Source organism: Adiantum capillus-veneris, chromosome 16 (assembly GCF_014529385.1).
Source record: "Adiantum capillus-veneris isolate H3 chromosome 16, ASM1452938v2, whole genome shotgun sequence".
NCBI classification, from domain to species: Eukaryota; Viridiplantae; Streptophyta; class Polypodiopsida; order Polypodiales; family Pteridaceae; genus Adiantum; species Adiantum capillus-veneris.
This window is the reverse complement of record NC_140946.1, coordinates 52689930-52715535: the sequence shown is the minus strand read 5'-3', so window position 1 is coordinate 52715535 and position 25606 is coordinate 52689930. Positions and strand designations below refer to the sequence as shown.

Below are 25606 nucleotides of genomic sequence, written 5' to 3'. Positions count from 1 at the left end.
TTATGTCTACCCGCTATGCTCACAAAATCATTTCTTGAAAGTACTCTCATTAAACTCCGCTACTCTCAAATTGAATAGGCAAATTCCATTACATTGGTATCAGAGCATTTGGTTTCTCTTTTCTTGCTTAAGAAGAGAGGTCCTTAAGTAGCCTATAAATGGTTGATGTTGTTAATTATAATAGGGTAAGTGGAATTGGGATCTATTATTGGTTTTGTTGAGCCCACTATGTGGGGGATGGTGCACACCTCGGGAGCTTTGGATTCACTAGTATGTGGGTATGCCTCGTCTCCATAGTCGATCTAGGTCTACATTTGGCATACAAGTCCACAAGAGCCCCCCACCACAACATGATGCTCCAATAGCCCTTGTCTTGATACTTAATCCTGAATTTGTGGCACAACGCTGAATGAATTTTCACACGTTGCATATTTTGAAACAATAAAGAGCTGCTAGATGTTGTTTGAGCGCATATTGCAATCAAATTATTTGTGTCATTATTCGTCTGAAACAGTGAAGAGCTTGCAAGGGATGTGAGTTGCATTCACAACAAGGCCGTCACTAAATTACCAACGGCGACACTGCCTGAGAGAGAGAGAGAGAGAGAGAGAGAGAGAGAGAGAGAGAGAGAGAGAGAGAGAGAGAGAGAGAGAGAGAGAGAGAGAGAGAGAGAGCAGTCCTCCTTGCTTGAGTCTCTTTGCGCTGCTACTGGCGGCAAATAAGCTCTTTTTACGCAAGTGCTAGAAACATAGCTTCAAAGGAACACTGAAAAGAAGCATCTTTAAATAGCTTCAAAAAGCCTAAAAGTTGTATACAACATTTCATAGGCACTACGTCTATATCACTCCTTGCAAGTAGGCAATGCCAGCAACAATCCTATACAAGGATGAGAGTTCAAGGCTACAGTTGAGGAGCGTGAAGCCTCCTGCCCCAAGAAGTCTGCTTTACACTAGCTTATTCTTCTTAAAGCCCTATGGACTGGGGAGAAGCTGAAAGATGTTGGTTTATCGGATGGTCGGTGTGCCAAATGTAAGGGTGCACCGAAGACCTAGCCCATATGTTTCTTAATTGTCCCCTCAACAAACCCTTATGGGACCCAGTAATCAGAGTGTTTCAGAAACCATTATCCTGGAAACAAGTGCTATTGGGGGATAGAGTGGGCCTCCTTTGCTCATCTGGAATCATATCAGAGCTGAGTTTGCATGGGCAATCTGGAATCAAAGGAATCATAGAAATTTTTTCATTTTTGAAGATGTAGCCCAGGTGTCTAATATGAAATCTTTCACTGATGGAATTTCTTTACAGGATACCAAGCTCAACATGTCTCAGTGTTGAATCTACAGAAATAAGTTAAAGACGTTGGACCTGGCGGGGAAGATGGTTCAAGAAGCTGGGGTCGACGACGAAACTCGATTCGTCAAGGAGCAGATGGAAGAAGACCTCAAGGAAGACGTGGAAATGCTGAAAGACCTCTAGAATCAGTCCAGGGAATTACTAGAGCAAATCAAAACTGAGCTGGATGTCCTCGAAGGCTAATCTCACGAATCCCCCAAGATTTCTTGGTCTTAGTCCTAGGAAGATAGGCTCGCTTGTGTTTGTTCTGGACTTGTTATTAATCTATAGCTCACTCCTTGAGCTAAGAGATGTCTAATATATTCACGCCTTACATTGTGTTAATCACAGTCCTTAGGAAGTTAAGGTTTAAATGAATTATTAATGAGAAATCGAACTTCTGACGTTTCAAGTTGTGTGCTCGCCATCCCGGCTTCGCCATCAACAAACATCTCTCTCTCTCTCTCTCTCAAAACGCGCTCGCACACATGGAAACACTGGTGCGAGATTTGTTGAGAAGGAGTTGATGTAAAGTTTCATGCCAGATGACGTCGGGGATGTTGGAAAAGGCTTTGCCCGCCACTCGCTTGCTAGAAAAATGTCGCCTCATGTTCCAGGTGCAGGAGGCTTTAGAGAACCAGAAGATCGAGTTTGCAAAGTACGTTACACTTCTTATTTCTGCAGATTGTGTGTGTGTGTTCAAATTCAAATGAATGCAAGGACGTCATGTCGTTGAAGATAACACTCATAATTCACGAAGGTAGCACTCGTGTACATTTACATAGAGAGATATTGAAACACGTTTCTCACACACACACACACACACACACACAGATTCTTTGGAATAGCAGATGAGTTGCACTTGTTTCGCCTCTTTGTTTTGTACTATTGATGTATAGACTTCGCCTTATCGAATTATAGAACTTTCTTGTGACCATGAAGCACGTTTGATCCATGCGTCCTATCAGAGGCGCCGTCTCTAGCAAGTGGTGCTTACTTCAGACCCACATTACATAGCAATGACAGATCTGTTTTTTTCATTCTGATACTAATCCCAATCCCTTTTTCCATACAAGGTTCTCCCTTCCTGCATTGTTTTCAAACTAAAATCCCTCTTATGTATTTATTTTGATTATTATCTTCTTGTTAAATGGAGCCACGATTTCTTGCTGTCTCCCACATGGCTGAAACACTGAAATGGCAGCCATTTCCATTCCTGCTGATTCCGTTTCCCTAGGTAATACGTTTCACTCATTGGCAAACCTTGGAGGTTTGGTCAATAGCATCGTAAATTTCAATGCTGGCTAACTAGGGGTTTGGCTGCAGGAAAGAAGAGGAGCTGAAGAAAAGGGAGGAAAATCTCCGGTTGAAAGATCGTGAGCTGCAAGACTCTTTGATTGGCTTTTCCAAATTCTTGCAGGTGACCAGAGCTCTACAATGTGGGAACTGTTATCTCAATGTGCGGCTAGTTTTGTACTTATGCATGATGTACAAATAACATGCTTCAGGAAAACAATGCTAAAAAGGTTCGTGCCGAAAAGAAGGCTTTGGATGAGGCGCGAATACGGCAAGAGAAGGTCAGCTTGGTTGCCTAAGGGCTGAAGATACTACTGTGTTACAGCTGATCAGCATTTCCTTTGCAATTAGGACTACAGGAAGTTGAAATTAGAGAGCTTGAGAGTAAGTTAGAAGAGTTGCAGAAGGAAAGAGCAACGGCTAAGACGACTTTAGAAAGGATGCTTGCTTATCAAAAATATTTGGAAGTTGTAGTTGATGTTACACAAGAGTACCATGAAATCAATGACCTTCTTCAAAGGTATGTGAGTAATCTAATCATTTTTCGTATGAAGCATCAGCGTGGAGACCGTCAGAAATGACTGAAATGTGGTACTTAGTGAAAGTAGCATGTTAGGACAAGAGACTTTTCTTGATATCCTGACACCATCTGGAGGGACTTGCTTTAGGGACCTTGAAGGGTGGATGCATATCATTCTCATTGGGCCCGTTGTGGATAGATCTTAAATGGGGCTGTGTGGCTGACAACTATTTGGAGATAACAGCATGAAATTGTGCAAAAACTAGAAGTTTTAAGGGATATCTAGAGACAGTTGGAACCAGCATTCTTGCACCCAATTGAGAATGCCAGTTGTTGCCAAAGAACCTGCCATTCTATGTACTGGCAGAGCGATAGCATGTTACTAAGGTGGTGAAACGAGATGAATGGACATGCTTTAGACATTAGGATTATGGCAAGGAGCCCCAAGGTGTTTATTCCAGCAGGTTTCTTTTGACAAGCTTGATTTTGCTTTGAGAGAGCTAGTAGAAGCAGTGAAGGCCTTGAAGGACACATGGACCATGCCTTAAATTTGAACCTAAGGTTAGGCGCCAGCCTAAGCTTATATCAGCACGCATCTGTTTTGTAACCAAAATCTCTTCTGTCTCTTCGACCTTTGGTTTAACTTGATCAGAAAGGCTGAGCATGTAGACCTCACTGGAATGGTCTAACTAGAATTACATGAAAGGAATTGTAAATCTTCCTATGAGTAGGCTGTCAAAGTGCAGCAGAAGGCATGATGACAAGGGAAGACGAGGGGGAGGGAAAGGAGAAGAGGAGGGAGAAGAACACTAAAGAGAGGAGAGAGAGAGAGAGAGTATGGACAAGCCTTGTAGGGCACAACTCTACGATCACAAGAGAGTACAAAGCTCTGCAATTCTACAGTATGCCAGAATGGGGTCGCCCCTTCCTTCCTCTATAGGTAACACCAAAAGTGCCGACCCACTCCCATAAAATCACACGACCCTAAAACTAGAGAATAAAATAGGAAATAATACCGGACCAAATTTGGCACATCACCCATATCCTTAGAGTTTTGGAAAAACTTCACAAGGCTGGGCATAGCCACAAAGAATCCCTCACTCACAAGATCTAGATGGGGAAACGCAAGAGATGACCTCCAAAATTCTCACCCCCTCTCAGATCTTGGATACACAATAAGGCTAGGAATCTGGGGCAGTGAAGGAATTTGCAAGTCCAATCCACCACTGCATCAAGCATCTCTCTAGGGAATACCGTAGGGCCTAGGATAGACAACAAATGGCAAGAAGTGGATACCCGAAACTGTTTTTAGTGTCCGCTAGGTCTGTGGAACTTGTATTTGCCGTACAGGTGGAGGTTCGCCGTGTGGGCATGTCATCGATAGCTATAGGTTATAGTAAAAGTCGGAGATGGATCACGCCTCCTCCAAGAACCAGTCAAGCCATCCCGCTCCAAAGTTCAGCTCACAATACTAGGACTCAAACACATGTCCTATGCCCAAGTATCACGTAGATGTACAATGAGGTCAAGGGGTCACATATATACCCACCTCAATTAATTGCCCCCTACCCAGGCTTTGACAAATAAGTAAAATAAATACCTAAAGGCTAAGATAAATAATGGGATCACTTTGGGCAGTTCACTTGAGATGCCAAAACTCTTAACACCCTCTCATAGTGGACATAAATAGTGAGACCAAGTCGATGAAGAAGCTACCATGGACACCCCAGTAGGTGTACACTTCACTGGATACACCTCGGATTTGCTACCCTCAACTTCGTACCTTAGAAGAATGCCATCTTGAGCACCGATTGTCTTTTAGAAAATTAACCGGTGGACCACACTATGTCCAAGAATCCCCATTCGTGATCTGTGAATAGACCACGTCCAAAATACTCCAAGATAATGAATTTTGAAACACATCTTGTCCATAATCTGACCAACAACAATGGATTGGTGCACTCATCCATAGTGCTTTAGATACGTTTGATTGGTTCCCTGCCTGATGCATGTGCCTTGAACTGCGACCCACGGGTTCAAACACCGGTAACTTGAACTCAACACAAGGGTCCAAATTAATTATACGGACATTGTTTGCCCCACTCTGCCACTCACAAGCCTCTCTCTGGCTGAAGCTAGTGGCAGCAGCTGCCTCTTGACTAGAAATCTGGTGTCATGGTCACTGTGGTCGCCCATGTGTGCCATGCCCATCTCCTCTCTCAAATCTTTGTTACCGTCTTTGTCCAGCTTGCCTTTACCTTTGTTTCTTTGTGAGTTCCTGCTTTTTTCTTTGGCTTCAAACTCATGAGCCAAACAAAGCGTCGTGTCACATTTATAACAAGTGTTGTCGGACGTCGTGGGTATCGAGGCAACTAACTGAGTACTGGTACTGCCATCCTTGTCAAGCTTGCCTTTGCCTCTGTCCTCTAACGAACTCATCCATTTGCTTTTGGCTTCACAATCTCGAGCCAAACAATCTGGCGGTTTCCGAACTATGGTTGAGCATAGGCCGCTAACTAGATGGTGGTTGATTTGCTGTCCATAGCCATTTATTGATTTTGGTCATTGATGTCGCTGGCGCTCGAGCAAGGGGGGGCCATATTGCAGGCATGAGATCTGGAAGTTTGGTTCCTTCTCGTACTCCAAAAATGGCCGCAAGGTGCCACCAAGCGGCACCAAAAAAATCCCTCCTTGCAATCCAAGTCGACTTTCTCCCTTCCTTCTGACCTAAGGTGCCCACCTCTTTACCTTACAAATCTGCCATAGCTTCGCAAAATATCCCAAGCTGACTAGTCCCTTGCCACAACCACTGCTTTCTAAAAAAAAAGTTGGCAACGAGCGTCGACTGCTTTGCCAAGACAACCTCTAACTGTTGCATTTCAAAACGCAAAGGGGGAAGTGTGTCAAAGTTGTTGCAATAAGCGTTTTAAAATGCTAGGTGGGAAGGGGGTTCACCGTTATTGCCTAGAGGGAGGGGGTGTGTCGTCGTTGCCAAGCAGTGTTGGCGCTGCCAAGGTGTTTCGAAATGCAGCAAGTAAGGGGGAGGACGGCACCGTTGAGTGAAAAGGGCACTAGCGTTTTGAAACGCTAGGGGGATGCATTGACCGCCGATTTGCTGCAGCAGCATTTCAAAACACTGCAGAGAGCCAGGGAGGGTGTTGCGTTTTAGAACGCCATTGCCTGTAGATCCTCCTTCTTTGCTGCTTGTAGCTATGAAATCAAAACTGTAGCAAGGCCTCTTCGGTTCCTCTTCTCCACGGGTTCTCTTCAAGATGGCATTTACTGATGTTTTTGGGTAGCCTGTTGCTTTTGGTGTGGAAGTACTTTTGGAGGCACCATGTTTTTAGGGACCCCTTGTACCTATTTAAAGGCCTAGAGGGCGAGTCTCTGACAGATCATGCATGGTTGTAGAGTGTTGAGCTCATCTCTCTAGTGATTGTACTGTGTGATCATTAATAAAGAAAGAAGTACCAAAATGGGCACCAGACTTTGGGGCTAGTGCATCTGGAAGTGGAACTCTGTTGCTTCGTGTGGACTCTTCTCGAATCTCTCTCTCTCTCTTTATCTGGTTACAATTTGTTGCAGTTTTTGTTCGTGTGTTGCTATGGATTTCTCGCTTGGGTGTCCAAGCCATTTACAATGGTATCAAAGCACATATGATTCTTTTCCTAGTGGAGGATCCGATCTAATTTTTTAGCAACACACACGGGTTCTAGCAATGAATTCCGATAGAGAGGAACACATCCGACCTACTACAGGTTTGCGGGAGGATGATAGCACTAAATCCTAGCAGGGATACGGAGAGAACCTGTAAGGATTCTAGGTACTAATCCTTAATTAAGTACTTAAACTCATGATTAAGACTTTAAAAACTTAAATTGAACTCAGAAACAAGACTCAGAAGACTTTGTGTTTGATTGATTGAATGACTCCTTGAAACTGAGTACAATAGGCTCCCTATATAGGAGACGAAAAGACAAATGAAAAGATATGTCTCCTGGCGAAGAGACATGACTTTAGGCGCAAAGACACATCCTTTCGGCGAAGAGCTACAACCAATTGGCTGAAGAGTCGCACCCGTAGAGCGAAGGGGTGTGACCAGTCGTCGTAGGAGTGTGGATTTTGGCGAAGAGACACAGCTTTTGGTTGAAGGGGTGTGACCATCCAAGCGTAGGGGTCCTCCTTGGCATGGCACTTCGCGTATCTGCAACTAGGAGTGTATGTAATACTACCACATAGTCACAATCGTGACATTCCCTCCCTCTTTAAATAAAACCCAGGGTAGTTGAAGAAAACTCCGGGAGAAGGAAATACATTTTTGTAGTGCTTCTGCATCCAAAGCTCTTTCTGTTAAGTCCCATGTCATGGCACTGTCATTGACCATAACTATTTTTCCAAACTAGAAACTGATCATATCTGCAACTTGATAAGTGTCTTTGTCAAAGTCATTTGTAACTTCGAGATTTGTCCAATAAAAGATTGAATCTGTATCTGCTTTGAGTGAAATTATTGGTAACCTGAATTGAGTTTTCTGTTGAGTGATGACCAGGTTGGAAATCTATAAGGTATTCCATTGGTTTGTCTGGAACAGTAAAATCCTTCTGAAGGAATGTCGTAGACTGAGACAGAGTAGTGTTTGGAGGTATATCCATTTGTAAAGGTTTATCAATAGAACAAGTTGTGTCCAAAGATTCATTTGCAGCGCCTAAAGTCGTGCTGCAAGAGTCTGTATTTGCTTTATCCTTTGCACCGCTTAAGGTTTAAAGGTTTATCAATAGAACAAGTTGTGTCCAAAGATTCATTTGCAGCGCCTAAAGTCGTGCTGCAAGAGTCTGTATCTGCTTTATCCTTTGCACCGCTTAAGGTAAGGAATGGAGTCTTCAAGTTTGAAGAATTATCATTCACCATAGCATCTGGTATCTGTTTAGAGACAAAGATTGTATTCTGCAAGGGCGGTGACGAGGTGAATTTTTCTGCTTGGATCACGGCCAAAGAAGGGGTTATGTGCTTGTTGGTTGTCACATAAGAATTGGAATCTTCTAAATCTTCAGCTTTCTCAGCGGGTATTGAGGCTTCCAGTTGACAAGGGGGAGGTTGAGGAAGTTGTTGCCTCTTGGACCTCTGAAGGATCCTCTTGCACAAGGAAAGGATCAACAAATCTTCAATTGTACCACCATCAGATAAGAAAGACTTAAATGTAGGGCATGGCTTGTGAGGGGAAACTTGTCTACCGTCGCAGCATTCACGACCGAGTACTCGACTAGGGTTGGATATATGTGCCACTAAGTAAGTCCATCTTGTTATCGCTGATGATCCTTTGGAAGCTTCATGTTGCTGCTTTTGTTGCCGATGATTCCGATAAGAAGTAGGTTGCTTAGAACTGTAACATTTCAAAGAATATTCATGCTGAGACTTTTGTTGCTCTCACGAAGGTACTTTGTGTCTAGTTGTCTTTGAGAAACCATGCTTTGGGTGAGAAAATTTTGGTTGCGAAACCTCCGATTTGGTCAGTTCAAAGGTTTGCATTTGTAACTGGTCCAAGCAATTGTTGATGGAAGCAAGACTTGTTGAGACTTTGGAAGCAAGACTTGCTGAGAAAGTCTGTTGCATAGCTTCCATTTGGGCTTGGAGAAGAGCAAGCATCTGCGCCTGCTGACCATTATCTTCTTGCGACGTTGACATGGAGATCTCGACTTCGTCGATGGGAGGTGTCTCCTCTGGAGCGGACGTAGGGTACCGCCCAAGGATGTACTCGAAATGTTGAAGATGATCAGGCTCGCACGCGAGGAAGATGTGCCACACCACCCACACATGTAACTGAGTTTTGCGACGTAAATCAAGTAATCCGGTGGTTTTGGAGCAAGTACTGTGCTGGAGAATCTCGTGGCTAGGAAGGTGGTTCTCCGGTAAAATCTCCTCTGGAACCTCGTCTATGTACGAGAAGTACGAAAAAGACTAGGTGTGATCGTCTGCCATGGTTCTGGTTTGTACTTGGTGCAGGAGAGAGACCAGGGGCCAGCGCTGAAGGGGAAGAGAGCGGCACTTAAAAGGGTGTTTCACATTCGTGATAATTTAGGGGCTGGCTGACCAAGTTAAATCAGTAAAATTAAAGGTATTTGATGGCGTTAAAACCCATACGCTGCTGGCTGATTACGTAAATAAACTCCAGCGAGTAAATTTCAGCGAAGGAGTGCAGCGATTCACAAACGGCAGCGCTTGAGAAAAAGCGTGCAAAGGGGACATGTCGCCTAGAAAGGGGTGCGAGCAAGGGATAATATGTCGCCGGTTGTCCTTTTGCATGAAGGGTTCCTTGCAACTGCCAATGTGCTCTGACTGTTAGTGTAGATATTGTTGGCAGTGTCCTGTCTACTGTCTCTAGTACATGATAGCAAGGGCTGAACAGAATCTTCCACAAACACTACATCCCGTGAAACCAAAATACGCTTTGTTTGCAGATGATACAACCTGTAACTTTTGCTTTCAGCACTATAACCAACAAAAATACATTTGACAGCCTTATCATCCAATTTTCAGCGCTGTGTTTGTGGCACCAAAGCATATGCCAAACAACCAAAAACACGCATGTGCTCAATAGAAGGCTTTCTATCATGCCATGCTTCATATGGAGTAATAGACTGCAAAGCTTTCGTATGACACCTGTTAAGTACATAAGTGGCACACATGATGGCCTCAAGCCAAAAAGAATGCGGCAAAGCTTGACTTTTGACCATACATCGTGCCATTTTCGTAAGTGACCTGTTTTTCCTCTCAGCAACACCATTTTTCTGAGGTGTATAAGGCACTATACATTGGTGTTTTATCCCACAACTAGCCAGAAATGCATTAAATTCATGAGACATATACTCCCCCCCTCGATCGGAACGGAGGGTGCCCATAGTACATTTCGATACATTTTCGCCATAGCCAAAAATTGTTTGAAGCACATAAAAACTATGGACTTCGCTTTAAGCGGAAATACCCATGTATGCCTGGAGTAATCATCAATGGAAGTCATGAAGTAAAGGTAATTGCTCAAGGAAGGAGTTTGCATGGGCCCACAAACATCACTATGCACAAGCTGCAACCTGCATGTGGCCCTAACTGAACCATCCTTTGGAAACTTCGAATGCTGTATCTTACCCAAAATACAGCCTTCAAAAACATGTTTGATAGGTGCTTCAAGAGGCGGCAAAGAAGCATCCATATCAAATTTTTGCAAACGCAGCAAACTGGCAAAATTCAAATGCCCAAAACGTGCATGCCATAGTTTTGCATCTGCAACAGCCCTTGAATTTGCAACTGCATCTGCAAAATTTTGTCCACACGTGTCATACAAAGTGAGCTTATACAGCCCACGGCACAAAAGGCCAGATGCAACAATTTCATCACCAAAACTAAGATTATGAACTGTACATCTGTCATCCACAAATTTGACTACAAGTCCAAGTCTAGCAAGTGTAGATACAAACAAAAGATTCTTTTTGATCCCAGGTACATAAAGTGCATCAACAAGTGTGAAAGAACTACCATTTGCAGCGGTAAGCACAATCTTTCGAACCCCCTTAACCGGATAAGAGGCATTGCTGGCACAAGTGACTGAATTCCCGTGAGGGACAGACTCGAGAGAGGTGAACAATTCACGATGTGAGATAATGTGCTTTGTAGCACTGCTGTTGAAATACCACACATGTGAATCTGCAGCAAATGACATGCATGCATCATGGACAACAGGATTGTAAGTGCACTTTGCACTTAAAGCCCATTAATATCAGCATCACAGTCTCCTTTCACAGAAGACTCAACAATGGCTGCATTTGTAGTGGAACCAGCATTTGCTGTGGAATCACCCTCTTTCTTCTTAGCCTCTTTGGCCTTCAACTTAGGACACTGCTTGATCAAGTGATCATTAGCTTTACAATAATGGCAACGTATCTTCTTTTTGCCCTTATCACCAGAATTTCCAGACGAATTGCTGCCAGTAGAAGCATTAGGAACATGTGATTTTCCACTCGCAAAAGAACCATAAGAAGTGGCTGCATTGATGTTACCATCCTTTCTTTGAGAAGCAATAAAAGCTTATTTAACTGCACGCTGTCTAGTCCTGTTTTTTTCTGGAAAGTGACTCTTGCAACAGCAATGTGCACAATGCATCAAACTTGACAACTTCAGGATTTCCTTGGGTCATAAGTCTCCAAGTACTAGCAAAAGTCTGGTAAGAATCTGGTAAGGCATCAAGAACAATCTACACAAAGGAACTTTCGTAAATGAATTCACCTGCAGAAATAAGTTGCTCATTGATATCCTTGGCAGCAGCAAGGAAAGTGTCCATATCATCTTTCTAATGCATAATTTTTGACTCCAGCTCTTTACGCAGCAATTGAATTTTAGCCTCATTGCGACTTGCATAAAGACCAGCCAGAATATTCCAAGCTTGTTTTGCAGATTTCGTTGAACGAATGTGAGGAGTAATGGTGCGCTTCACAGACAACACAATCAATGCATGAGCCTGCGCATCCTTTACATCCCAACGAGCTTGTTCTATCGTAGGCAAAACAACTCTTACAGCAGCAATCCGTGCAGCAAGACCTGCAACATCCTCAACATCCCCTACATCCTCAGAACCAAGGCGTACATCAATGCCCTGCACAATATTCCAAACGCCCTTTGACAGAAGAACATTATGGATCATGTAAGCCCACATAGGGTAATTGTCCCAATCCAATCTGTCCTCAGCAGCAAACATCTTGAACACATCTATGTTGTTGTCAGCCATGGTAAATGCTGCACCTGATGTGAAAACTGCCCAAAAAGAGGAGAAATGAAGCGGGAACAACACGTGCTATATAGCACAAACCGTAGAAGACTGTAAGGCACCTGCTATGCAGAAAACGGCACTGACAAAAATTTTGCACAAAATGACGAAATAGCTTGTGCAGTACTAGTTGCCTGTAGTGGAAACGAAGGCCAAAATGAGCCCAAATCAAGAATTTGAGCAGACTAAGCTCTACGAGCTTTCCCGAAATTTTTATCGACCTGCGAACACTCGCCAAAGCTCACTGAAATCGGAGAAAGTGAGCAGGCGTGTGCTGGAGCTGCCGGTGACTAAGCTCGGGAGGACGCAACCTACTCTGATACCAATTGTTGAAATTAGGGTTGCAGAAAAACACAGCTTGGAGAAGACGAAGGAAGCTCAAGGCACACAATAGAGAGTGTATTACTTAGTGTGCAATGGAAAGATGGATAGCCCTAGAGTGATGGGCGTATATACAATGCACGAGGGAAAAAACCTCTTAAAGAGGGAAAAAATGCCCTGGCGGTCCTAGTGTGTTCACACACATCACTACCACATGTATATGGTAACAGGCAAGGCCAACTTTATTTCATCGAAATTGGTGGCTTGACTTGGAATTACAACTGAAGAAATGGGACCACAGTTGGATGCATAGTTTCTTTTATGAATCATACGCGTATGTTTGGCCATGCAAACGTTTGCAAAGGCTAGGGTATGTTTGGATTATGATTGGATATTGTACTCCAGCCTTAAAATTTTGGGCGCCCACAAAATTTTGGCGAGCTAGTTCCATGCTTTCAAGCTAAGGTTATGATTTATGAATCTATTATTTAGTCTTGAATCTCAATTTGAGACTCCCCTCTAGTTGTGGTTTTGGTTTTTTGATGGTGTACCGTGTAAGTTGTAAGTTGATTGTGTAACACCAAAAGTCTAAGCCTTCTAATACTCATTTTGAAGTAAATTGTAATCACTTAGCATTAAGGTCTTATTTTTTTTCCTATTTTCTTTATGGTGTATGAAATCAGACGTATGGTATTTCTATGGGTTTGAATCAAACTTTTTTCATACTTTTATACCCATATGCGTATGCAATATGTTTGGCGTATGAAAAAACTATGGCTGGATGTAGTTCTAAGAGCACCTGGGCATGACGTCTGCATTATGAATCTATTATTTAGTCTCGAATCTCAATTTGAGACTCCCCTCTAGTCGTGGTTTTGGTTTTGTGATGGTGTATTGTGTAAGTTGTTAGTTAACTGTGTAACACCAAAATTCTAAGCCTTCTAATACTCATTTTGAAGAAAATTGTAATCACTTAGCTTTAAGGTCTTATTTTTTTCCTATTTTCTTTATGGTGTATGAAATCAGACGTATGGTATTTCTATGGGTTTGAATCATACTCTTTTCATACTTTTATACCCATATGCGTATGCAATATGTTTGGCATATGAAAAAACTATGGCTGGATGTAGTTCTAGGAGCACCCGGGCATGACGTCTGCATTACACCCATCATTGGCAAACTTTGGTTGTAGTGTTAGAGGTATTTAGGACATGAGGACTTCCATATTGTCACAAGTTTGTGACGTGGCAACTTGCAGATAATGGCTGAGAGGGCATAGGGGGTTAGGGTTTAATAAACCCGTTTAAAACCCTAACTTCTCTCAACTTTCACATCATGTGTCACGTGCATATCTCTATGTGCATGTGGACAAGCTATCTCAGGCTAGGGTTCAGGTCAGCTGCAGGCCATGCATGTCTAGGCCCTTAGATTAGTTGCATATCCTTTGACTGCACACAACACGATCATTAGCATGACATTCAGTACCCATCATGAGCATTTTTTCCAAAATACAGATTTTTCACTTATTTATTAATAAGTGACTTTTGTGGAAAATTAAGTAGGCAAATTGCTAAGGAAATATAGAAGAAACCCAGTGGTCACTCAGTAGAAGCAGAAGAAGGAGCTCAGGCAACTTGCAGTGCATCTTCTCAGCAAGACCGGCAGGAACCCCAGCGTTTTCAACCTACAGGACCCAGCGTTTTTGCATTAGCAGATCAGCCTGGCGTTTTTGCAATCAATAGATTAGCCTAGCGTTTTTGCAAACTCATCAGATCAGCCCGAGCATTTTCTAGACTTGCAGACAGATCAGCGTTTTCAGTTTCCATCGCCAGATTCAATAGGTCAGGTATCGTTTTCAGATTTCAGTCCTTAGCCATTGCAGATTTACCCACTAGCCTCGCAGATCTCATCTAACCGCAGCAGATCCTCGCCGTACCGTCGAGTCAGCCAGCGTTTATAGTTTCAGCCGCTGTTTTCAGATTTCAGCATCTGCATTTATTTAGTGCATCGTCGTCGAGTCGCGTCACCGCCATCCTCGGCGACTCAGTGTCAGTATTCAATAGAAAATCAGCGTTTTCCAGATTTCAGCCTTTCAGCCCTAGTGTTTTCAGTTTTCAGCCCGTCCTCGGCGTCGTCATCATTGTCGTCAACATCGTCGGCAAGTCCATTGCATCTAGACTATTGTACCATATTTCTGCAATCTATAGCATATGCCATAAACCTCTCTCGCCATAGAAAGGGCCTTGGAGGAGGGTTTGAGAACCACTTGGTGTCGTATTCTTCTCTCTCTCTTTCTCTCAGTCTCGGCACTTTCATTCACAGTAGCATTCACTTTGTTTGTGATCATTGCACTCTCTCTCTAAAGGACGGAAGGCTCTCTAGTAAAAGGAACGCTTGAGCATAGTTCGGAGCACTCATCTTGAGCAATATCAACATTCACTTCCGATGCACCTTACATCATGGCCGAGGGGCCCTAACCCCCTTTTAAAAAAGAAGGCAAACGAATAGCTGATGTGCCTATTAAACAGCCCACCTCTAAATGTTGAAATTAGGTTGACGTGGCACTGTACAAACACTCCGTGTTTTATAGGATTCAGTCCTGACTCCTATGGGCACTAGCTTTTGGAGAGCAAAGCTTTTCATTATGTATGTTGTTAGGCCAAAGGATTTTAAATATACTCCCAGGGCCTCTCTTGTGTAGATGAGCTTGGGAGAAATTGGAGAGAGGACACCCTCATTGTAACTTGTGAAGCATCAATAAGAAAAAATCTCTACCATACAAAAAACGCTTCCTATGCTTTAGAGAAAGAATGATAGAGAGAAGTTCCTTATCATACACTAAGTAATTATTGTCTGTACTGTATAGTGACATAAAAACCCGTTTCAACCCTCTGAAACCCCGAAACGTGCGAAATGAGTTGATTTTTTCTTTTTTGCCCCCTTTTGACCAGTTAACCGCGAACCACCCGTTTGGGGATTTTTTAAGCTATGCACAAAGGCCGCCTCAAAAAATCGATAGATTTTTTGACCCTGACGCACATCGAAGAATAATGTCTCTCTTTCTCTCTCTCTCTCTCTCTCTCTCTCTCTCTGTGAACCTTACACGTCAGCATGACCCCCTCGTCTTTACCTCCATGTTGTTGCAGCTGGCTGCCAACTTACCTTGTTCATTCGTGACTCAAGTCTCACATCTAGATTTTGGTATTTCATGTCTTTACAAATGAATTTGTATGTATATTCAATGTATAATTATACAAACATACATATAAAACGAAACCTTCTTTGAGCTCCGAAACGAAACGTTTCAAAAACCTCGAAACCCCAAAACGCACGAAACCCCGAAACGTTTCATGTCACACTGCACTGTTTAATGTCCTACTAAGACATGCAACTGGGCGGCCATGCTGCTGAAGCACAACTCCTATGGCGATGTTGCTCGCATTTGTCCATACCTCGAAGGGGCCATCTCAAGAGGCAAGGATGGGACACGGAGCTTTAGTCACCGCAACCTTGAGAGCTTCAAAAGCCCCTATGGCTATCTTGGGCAAGACCACATGCTGGCACGAGTCTTACCCCTTTCAAAACATGAGTCATTGGTGCGGCAATGTGTGCAAAGTCCTTTATATGTGAACTATATGCCTGAACATACATAAAAATGAACTCTTATTATTGGCTATTTTTGGCGAATCCCAATTATGAACCTGTTCTACCTTTGCAAGGTCCAGCTTGACACCATTTGCAGAGATGATATAGCTCGGAAAACTAACCTCCGTCATAAAAATATCGGACTTCTTAGTTGTATTCTTCTTAGTTGTAATATACAACTGGCATTCATCTAAACGGGCTAAAACCTTCTCTACATCCCGTTCATGCTCTTCCCATGATGAAGAAAAAATGAGATTGTCATCAAAGAAAATAAACACACATATGCCTATTATGTCACCAAAACGACCTACCATGAGACAATTGAAAGTACCCACGACACCTATGAATTCTAAAGGTATATAACATAGTCCCATTGCCCTCGCTTAGTTTGGAGGCAGTCTTGTAGATGTCTCCTTTGAATACCCTTACCTGATGGTATCTACTCTTGAGATCGACGTTGCTAAAAACCTTAGCCCCATTGAGCCTAGCGACAATATACTCAGTGCAAGGCATAGGAAACTTGTTCTTGATTGTCATCTTGTTGAGTGCCCTTTAATCTACACACAAAGGAGGCAACCCATGTTTCTTGGAGACAAACAACATAGGAGCAGCAAATGGACTTGCCCTAAGTCATATGAATTCCCCGACCACCAGCTCAATTAGCTGCTACACTAACTCCTCTTCTTGAGACTTGTTCAAGCGGTAGGGAGCCTTGCTGATGGGCTGCGCTCCTTCCATGAGGTCGATGGGATGGTCCTTGGACGGTCGGGAGGGAGACGTGGTGGGAGATCATTTTGCAAGCATAGATTCTCATACTTCTTAAACAAACCTGAGTACCATGTTAATATGTGTGTCAGGTCACTTTTAGTGAGTTTACAGATTTATTAGCATTTTCCCAGGTTTTGGGATCGTGGGGTTTTTGCTAGGCAGGTAGGGAAATTTCCCAATTGCCGTATATAAGCAACACACCCCCCCCCCCCGCCTCCCTCGTACTTTTGGTATGTTGTGATCATTGCAAGTACCAACGTCTGAGCACACAGTCTCTCTCTAGCGTTTTCCATCTGCTAGCATTTTGCAATGTGCGGCCTCTCTCTCTAGCGTTTTTCACCATTTGCGATCTCTCTCTCCAATGTTTTGCATTGCGATCTCCTCCCCCCTCTCTCCAGTGCTTCCCTTCCCCTCCGTGTTGAGCCCCTACATGCGTGGTTGCACGTGTTCTTGGCTGCCCGTGCCCGTTTGGTGGGCGTTACGCACTAGGAGCTTGTGTACGAGGAGATCTATCGCGATAGATCCGAGATCCATTGGCTGCCTGGTCCCGAGAGGAGGTTTTCTCACGGTTGCAGACAAGTTCATCATGTGATTCATCTTTTTCCGCTGCACCTTTGACATGGTATCAGAGCCACGGCTTGCTCTTGAATCGGATCGATGATTTGCTCGAGTTTTTGCTGCGGAATTTCCGCGACGAAAAGAGACGGTGTGCGGTTCTCTTTCATTTTTTCACTCATTTGGGGCTGATTTCGGTCATAATGGGTACATTTGCAGATTTTCTCTCTTCTACCTTAACCTAGCCTCATCACATGCCCAAGTTCTCCAACACCATGGAGAGGAGTGATGATTCTGAAATGAATTCGGTCCATGATGACGAAGTACATGTTGGGGATGAGATCGGTGGTGGTGGAGAACTACCCATCAACGAGGAGTGGGAAGATTGGTCCCATTTCTATTCCGACGTAGGTGATCAACCAATCTAGATGCCTACCCTCCCTACCTTTCCCTCATATCAGCAATTGAATGGAGAGAACTATGCCATTTGGAAAGCAATCATGCTGGTGGTCTTCAACATGAGCTTGGAGGCTTTGTTTCAAGCAACTTTCAAAATCCAAAGGACCATGCGGGAGCGAAGCTTTGGGAGCGTCGAAGAGGGGGAAAGGGGAACAAACACGGAGCACAAACACGATGTCTCTCTATAGCCCAGGATATACATTGCACCCCAATCCACTAGTGTTCACCTTCAAAACTCGACACAATCCACAGACAAACCACCGTTTGCACACAACCATATGCACACGCTTCGCACCACCAATTGACAACACACCACACCAATTTTGCCCGTTTGCAACCTTCACACAACACACATCACTCTCTCTTTCTCTCTCACACACGCAGAGGAACGGGGAGGCACACACATCTCACACATCGGCACCAGACGGTTGGACCAGAGCAAAGACGAGAAGGGGGGAAGAAACGACACACAATCTGACTATTGTTTGCTTCAATTTTGACCAAAAACACCTTCAACAACCATGAAACTTTGCTACACCGCGGCTCCGTTGGCATGACCTCGACGAGCGCAACAAAACTTCGACAGTCTTCGGCTTCGCCTCCTTGGAGCTCTCCTCGTTGAGAGTGCGAGCAAAAAACCTCCTCTTGTTGGTGCCCTCGCTGGCCCCAAAACTGTCCCAAAGCTCCTCCCTGAGCTCTCTCGAGAACTCCTCCTTGGACTCCTTCAAAAATGAGCTCTCTCTCTCTCTCTCTCTCTCTCTCCCAAAAACTGCCAAGACCTCCTCCGTTGAGCCTCCTCCTTGGCCAAAAATTTACCTCTCGCAATGGCAAAAAAACAGGGCTCTTAAGGGTGTGGCCATGGCCCCCTCTATTCTTGTCGAACCAATGCTATTTTTGGCTTTTTCTTGCATGAGAAGCCGCTCTATTCCCGACTTTGCTTGAGGTCCAAGTCACCATGTGCACAATCTCTTAAGTGGGGCACTGATGGTGCCGTCGGTGCTCCCTCCATATGCCTTCAAAAATATTTGCACAGCGCTAGCAGGGCCACCACACGGACCCGCCGTAGCTCACCACGGCTCAAGGGAGCTCTCTTCCCCTTTGATGCATACAAGTGTGGGCTTGTCCCACTATTTGTACCCCACTCTTTTGGCCCCTGTTTTCGCATATGGGAGCATTCCGTCGCCACGTGGTGCTTCCAAAGCAATGTGCCCTCAAGGGCTCGGGCAAGATCATAAAAAAAAACATGAAAAACCTTTTCTTTTCCACAAACTTCCCAGACTGTCACATGGTGCCCGGTGGTCCTATTGCCGAGCTGTGAAAACCAATGGAATCCCCAGGTGTTGGGCTTCAACTCCACCGCTCCGCTCTGCATCCTCATGTCTGCCGACCTCAAACGACGCGCATCAAATCGACAAAAAACCATCAGACCCTCCTGCTCAGCAACTGATCCAAACTTCAACAGGTTATAACTCAGCAACCACAAGCCCCATGAATGAGCCGCACTTCCTATGGTCTTCACATACCGCATGCTTCACATACAAACCTTGGTGAGGCTCCAAAAACCTCAGATGGCCCACTGACCGAGGCAACCAAATGGCACAGAACTGGCCCCTGGTGAAAATTCAAAGCTCTGTATCTTGGCATCCGGGACTCCGATTGTCAATCCGAAAAGAACGACATGCTCCACAAGATGAGCACTTTAGGCCCATGCATATCTTTGGTCCTTCATCTGCAACTGTCCAGGATCTGGAAACACCTCCAGCTTCAAACTTCAATAACTTGCACTCTACAACTCCGTTTGATGAGTCGTCTGGACCAGCTTCCTCAACACTCCCAAGCTCTATACTCCCAAGCAAAAAAACAGCCCCTTGGACCTCCTTGCCTGCCATCTCTTCTAGCCACTTTGAAGCCCTTTTGGCCTAGAAAACCACATAAAGCATACACCTCTACTGCCACTTGCCTGCCGAGGCCTTCCATACCTGCTTTAGCCCTTTGCCATGCATCTGTCAACGTACATACCACTGCTTGTGCCTTCTACTATGGCTGACACGCTTGCGTGTCAATGTTCGAATCCGGTCTTTCATTATCCTCAACAGTACGCTGTCAGTCATAAGTCACATCGGATTGATAAAAGACGCGAAGTTGATTCGGGATCGGCTTTCTTCACTATATGATTGAGTTTCTCCAATGAAGCGGATAGCCCTTGAGGCGCAGTTGAGGACCTTGGATGTGAAGAACTCTTCGATGCCGGATCACATTAACAAGATGCAGCAGCTTCAACAAGAGATACTTCATATAGGAAAGCTTATCAATTCAGAGGACATGGCCATCCAGCTTTTGGCCCAATTACCTCCTTGATATACCTTCTACTTGTTGGGGTCAGCCCAAACTTGGGCGGCCACTTACATGTGAACATGATTGTAAACCTTATAAAAGGGCGAAGAAAACCTAACTAATCTCTCTTTCATTTTTTTGCTATCCACGGAGCGCTTATCCTCTTATCCTCCTCTCTCTTCCTCTTTGAAAAAACTCCATGAGCATTCGAGAGTGTACACTTTCGCATCACAAGACCTTAGAAGTGGTATAAGAGCAAAGGACATTCCGGGTCGGAGCATTGCAACAAAGAAGAGGTCGTGAAGGGATGAGGAGTTTGTCGAGCTCAGGTCTGCAACCGACGGGCAATAGCTTGGTGTGTGGCAACAAAGGATTGAGCGACAGCAAGAAGAGTAGCCCAAGGCGGGAGCTCAACCGACCAAGCGTTGGTAGTTGAGAGCTACCCAAAAGGGGGCGGCATAGCCAAAGGAGTCTCGAGTTGCAACAACCCTGAGAAGCCGGGAGTACAAAGGCTCAACAGGCGTGCAATTGCCCTGGCAGGTCATCGGCCAATCACCACCGGCAGCCAACGGCAGAGTAGCGCCAAAGGAGGGTTGAGCGAGGAGTGGGCACAGGCGTCATCACTGACGTCAACGGGTAGATGTGTCAACGAGCAGCCCATGAGCCTAGGCAACGATTTTCAGGGAAACAAAAGGGTTTTATTTTTCAAAATAGAGTCCTTTATGACGATGATGATTCATGAAAAAAATCATGATGTATGATGAGTTACCCCTGAAGCCATTTACGATCATGATGATGTAAGGGATTAGACACTGCCACGGCGATGACAACGAATGACGTCGTAGGTAAGACCTTCACTATGACCCTATGATAGGACTACCTTGTGAGCCTAGGTTGAGTGCCCTTGTGAACCTTGACGATGAATCCGTAACTAAGTGGGGACACTCTCAATGCTTGCACCTAGTAGACACTGGCTGTGCTCATGTGCAATCAGAGGGTATGCAACTACGTTAAAGTTCCTAGACATGTACGTCGGACGTACAAGCTCACAAGGCTGCATGAACACTTTCTAGGTTGTCCTAAACCCTAGAAATAGGAGTTACAGCTTGTCCACATGCACATAGGGTTAGATGTGCACGTGAAAATTGACTACAAGGATGTTAACAAAATTACCATCAAGAAGAGGTTTCCAATGCCTAGGATCGATGATATACTTGACAGATTATAGGGTTCTCCATGTTTCAACATAATCAATCTGAAAAGTGGCTATCATCATATTAGGATTGCTCTTGGAGATGTATACAAGATCGCATTGAGGACATCCTTCAAATTGTATATGGGGATGCCATTGGGTCTCATAAATACTCTTGCAACGTTCAATAAGATGATAGACCGGATCTTTTAAGGGCGTAGGCAATTTATGGGCACTTTCTTTCATGAAAATCCTTCGAATCAATCCAAGTGTCTTTCACAACACTATTTCTTATGGTGTATAAAATTTTCCTAAGGCCTTAAATTGTATGGTTGAGAGTGATGACACTTCTAACCATAGAGTTTTTGCATATAGGGATTACAAATAGAAATTGATTTACCTATCTAGAGTCATGGAGTTGGGCTCTTTTTCTTATAAAGTGTTTAAGAGGTTTAATACAAGGATTTTGTTGAAGCTCTTGTATACCCTTGAGAACTACTCTCTTGAAGATTTGGAATTACGAAAGTCTCATAGTACTCGGCTATGAGTACTGTTAGGTAAATTTTTGAAGTCCAAGTGTCTTAGTCTTACGAATCCCTTGGTTGGGAAGAAAGATTTGTTGATTTGTGGACAAGATTGGATTAAGCCCTATTTTGAGATCTCAAGAAGCTTTGGGTGCTCTCCCTCCTTGTGTGAGAAAAGTATGGAACCATCCCATTGTAGCTTTCAAATATGTGAAAACTTTAGGACAAAAAGCTATTTACTACAATGACATCGGACGTAATCTTAAAGAGCAAGAGAGGCTACCAATCTCTGGTATTGATTGTCTTTGTAGTAAAGCTGCCTTTTCTTATTACGTGATTGGAGCTTTGGATCATGTAGTTACTGTCGATTGTTCTATTCTTCCTTCTGATTTGTTGAAAGACCTCTTCTCTAGAGGTACTGAATATAGATTCCCTTCCTTGATGATTCTTGCCTTCTCAAAGCCATAGAGAAAGGAACTTTTAGGTTTGTAGTAAAGTTTAAGAAGTCTTCAGGAGCTCAAGGTGTTTTATGCATTGGGAGTTTGTAGTCCTCAAAAAAGCTTCTTTGAAATTAGCATCTTGCTTTAAGAACGTTTCTTCAGGAAGGAATAGATTATCTTCTTCTGATCGTCATGGTCTTAGGAAATTTCATGGTTATTTTGTAATCTTTACGTAGATAAGTGCTCTAACAACTTTGTTGTTACATGCAAAAAGTTATATTTAGAATGCTTGTTAGGTGAAGTAAACTCCCCAACTTACCATGGTTGTGGTCTTTTGATGCAAGTGGTTATGTTGAAACATCAAGACTTTTGTAAGTCTTTTGGTTTTAAGTGCCCTCCTACATTACTATTTTTGTATATCGTTTGGAAGCTCCACAAAACTCCTATCAAACCTAGATTTATCACTGCTGCTTGTAACACTTCTCTAACAGAGGTTTCCAAATGGCTTATTTACTGTCTCAAAGCCATTTTGCCTAGAATAAATGAACTCCTCTAAAGGAAGCAGATGTACCTACTGACTCAAGTTGGATTTTAAATGATTCAGTGGGGATGTATTCCCTGTTATAAAGTTTTTTTACTCTTCAAGAAGCATTAATGAGAAATCTTCTCTTTTATATCTCCAAAATTTTGACTTTACAAGGTTATATACGAAGCTGAATTTGTAGGACCTTAAATTCAGATTCAAGGCTCTTATGCTTACAAGTTTGAGATGGATAGGTGTAAGGCTTTGCTAGTAGAAAAGTAGGCCTTGAACTCAGACTTTTTATTGTTAAAAAGTAAAAATGTAGTTGTAGACAAAGGGAGAAAGAGACTAACCAAGATCGTAGATGACATTGACATCATATCTTGGCTGGATTTTCTTTTGGATAAGCTCGGTAACTCTCTTTTTAAGCAAACAATTGATATCCCTATGGACACCAATTGTGCTATTTTTTTCAGCCAATTTTTATCTTTTTACGTATAAGTAAATCCAATAGAAGTCGGGAGCTCAAAATCCCAATTGTTGTTTGACTAACACACTAATTTGCTATTTAGATCTTTAGTGCTTTTAATATTTTTGCTCTTACTTGACAAATGCTAGCCTTTGTCATGATTGAGCATGTCCATCACCTCCGGAGGGTGATAGAAACTCAGTTTGTTAGTTTTATAGAGTACTTTCAAAGCATAAATGACCTATATACAGATCTGCACATAATCTTGGGCATTGACGACGTGAGTAGGGATGTCATAGGTGTTTTCTAGGCCATGCATGATAAAGGTGATAATCTTATTCTTCTTAGTAGCTCAAAGTCAAGGTTGCAAATTATTGGCAAGTTTTGAACTTTGTACTACTTTGGTTATATTTAGCATCTTCTAGGTAGGTTCGTAGTGGTATTCATGTCTAGTATTTAGCCTACTTTAGGATTTAAGAATTTGTTTCTTAAGAAGTTATTGTGTGGAGTGTGATTTCTAGAATTAATTCTTTGAGAATTTTATCCTTGTTAGTTTAAAGTTAAGTACTTGTTTCAAGTTTTAGTCAAGTAAGCTGCTCTAACTTATTTTGCTTATGCCTTTTCTAAAAGCATTTTTAAGTGAATAAATGTTCTGTTTTATTAAGGTCTATTTAGTTGCAAATAAAGTGATTTAGTTTTTTTTGTGTCCTTTGCTTTTGTATTTTTGTGAGTGCTTTATCCGCCTCTATACTTCATAAGTTCAAACTACTCTGACCTTATGACGGTATATACTTCCTTCCATGACATCATCGTATTCTCCAATGCTAGAGAGAGAGAGAGAGAGAGGCTAGAAGAGAATGTGACGCAAACGCTTGCAAGCTCTGCACTCACTGGTACGGACAAATACTAGGGGGGCTTGGTTCAAACTAAGCATGATGGTTACATTGACATGTGGGTGATTACCAGGAGTCTGTTCCTTGCACTTTCCCCTTATAGGTGAATCTGGGCATATCTTGGATTCATCTAAGTATATTGTCATGTTAGTACCTAGTTCTACACCCACTATTGGGCACTGATGACGTTAGTGAGTAGGTTGTAGTATTTCTATGCATGGTGAGCTGATGGTTATATCGACTTGTGGATGACTATCATGAGTCTATACCTTGCACTTTCCTTGAAAGGTGATTCTGGGCATATCTTGGATTCATGTATCTATATCACTCAAGTAATCAAATCTTGTCACATGTCTTTCCCAATTTGGACAATCCATGTCTTTTGAGGCATCAAGGTATTTAGTACCCCTTTAAAGCAAGGTGGATGCCTAGTTTCCAGCTCTTTGAGGTATTGGGCAGACCATGTATGCTCTAAGGGGCGAAAAATGTACATTCACTTATATGCTATTTACATGCTACATGCATGGGCCATTATGAGCACCCAATCCTTTAGCATTTCTCTTTCTGTGGACTTGTACTAACTTAATTGTTTTCCAACATTAGGCACTCTACCCTTACATCTACATGTGATGATTTGACAAAGCACATTGAGGAATGCTCAGAAGCTTTGGAAAAGCTGCGTGTGGATTTACTGATGTATCGCAAAACTAGCCATGACGAAATTCTCAACTTGGAAAATGATGTTAGCTCTGCAAAACAAGTGCATGAAAAGAAGAAGAGAGAAACGGCCGAGATTCAGTTGCGCATGGACTCGGTTTTGAAAGTTGCAGCTTCAAAGACTCTTGCTCGTGGGCAGGTCTTGTATCTTTGTCATATGCTGATATAGTAATGATGTGAATAGCATGGTTCAGATGTATGTATGAATTTTATCGATTAGAATGTATGTATGTGTGTAGATGATAGCCTTTGTTGGATGCTAATATAGTAGTTAAGTTAATGGCATTTTGCAGATGTATGTATAAATTTTATTGATCAGAATGTACTTACGTGTGTATGCATGTGTGTGTGTGTGTAGATGTTAGCCAAATGTTTTATTGTGGTTTGGATCGGAACTCTTAACACCACCTTTTATGTTGCAGGTCTGTATGGCTGCAGAGAACTTATTTTCGCGTGTCTGCTATCGATCAACTATTAATCATCCAGAACATACAAGTCCTTTGAAGCAGCTTGATGTAGTGGGAGACTACATCACTGACATCAATCAAATAATTAGAACATATAAAGGATCTAGCTTCCGGAGTATTTTGTAAATAACTTGCCTCATTGCATGTATTGTCATGTCTGTCAAATATGTGCAGGTTTGTGAGGTGTGTAAAAGCAGAGTGTGTCTGCCAATGCACATGTTAGTATGAGCACAAGGTCTTTAAATATTTAGATTATGTACTCTTGAGGTCTTCAAAAATTTCGATTATAATTAAAGCTGCAAGCAAATGAGCTCTTTGCAAATATTTGGTTTCGACAGT

General features: G+C 43.0%; 1 protein-coding gene across 1 annotated transcript; it reads left to right on the top strand.

Moving 5' to 3' along the window:
- The first annotated feature begins 1713 nt into the window (after positions 1-1713).
- On the top strand, positions 1714-25589 carry LOC147439049 (cilia- and flagella-associated protein 73-like). The gene is made up of 6 exons (XM_086484988.1): positions 1714-1990; positions 2659-2752; positions 2841-2909; positions 2988-3148; positions 24687-24939; positions 25223-25589. The coding sequence occupies exons 1-6, from the start codon at positions 1878-1880 to the stop codon at positions 25391-25393; spliced, it is 861 nt and encodes a 286-aa protein (XP_086341114.1). The 5' UTR covers positions 1714-1877; the 3' UTR covers positions 25394-25589.
- Positions 25590-25606: the final 17 nt, after the last annotated feature.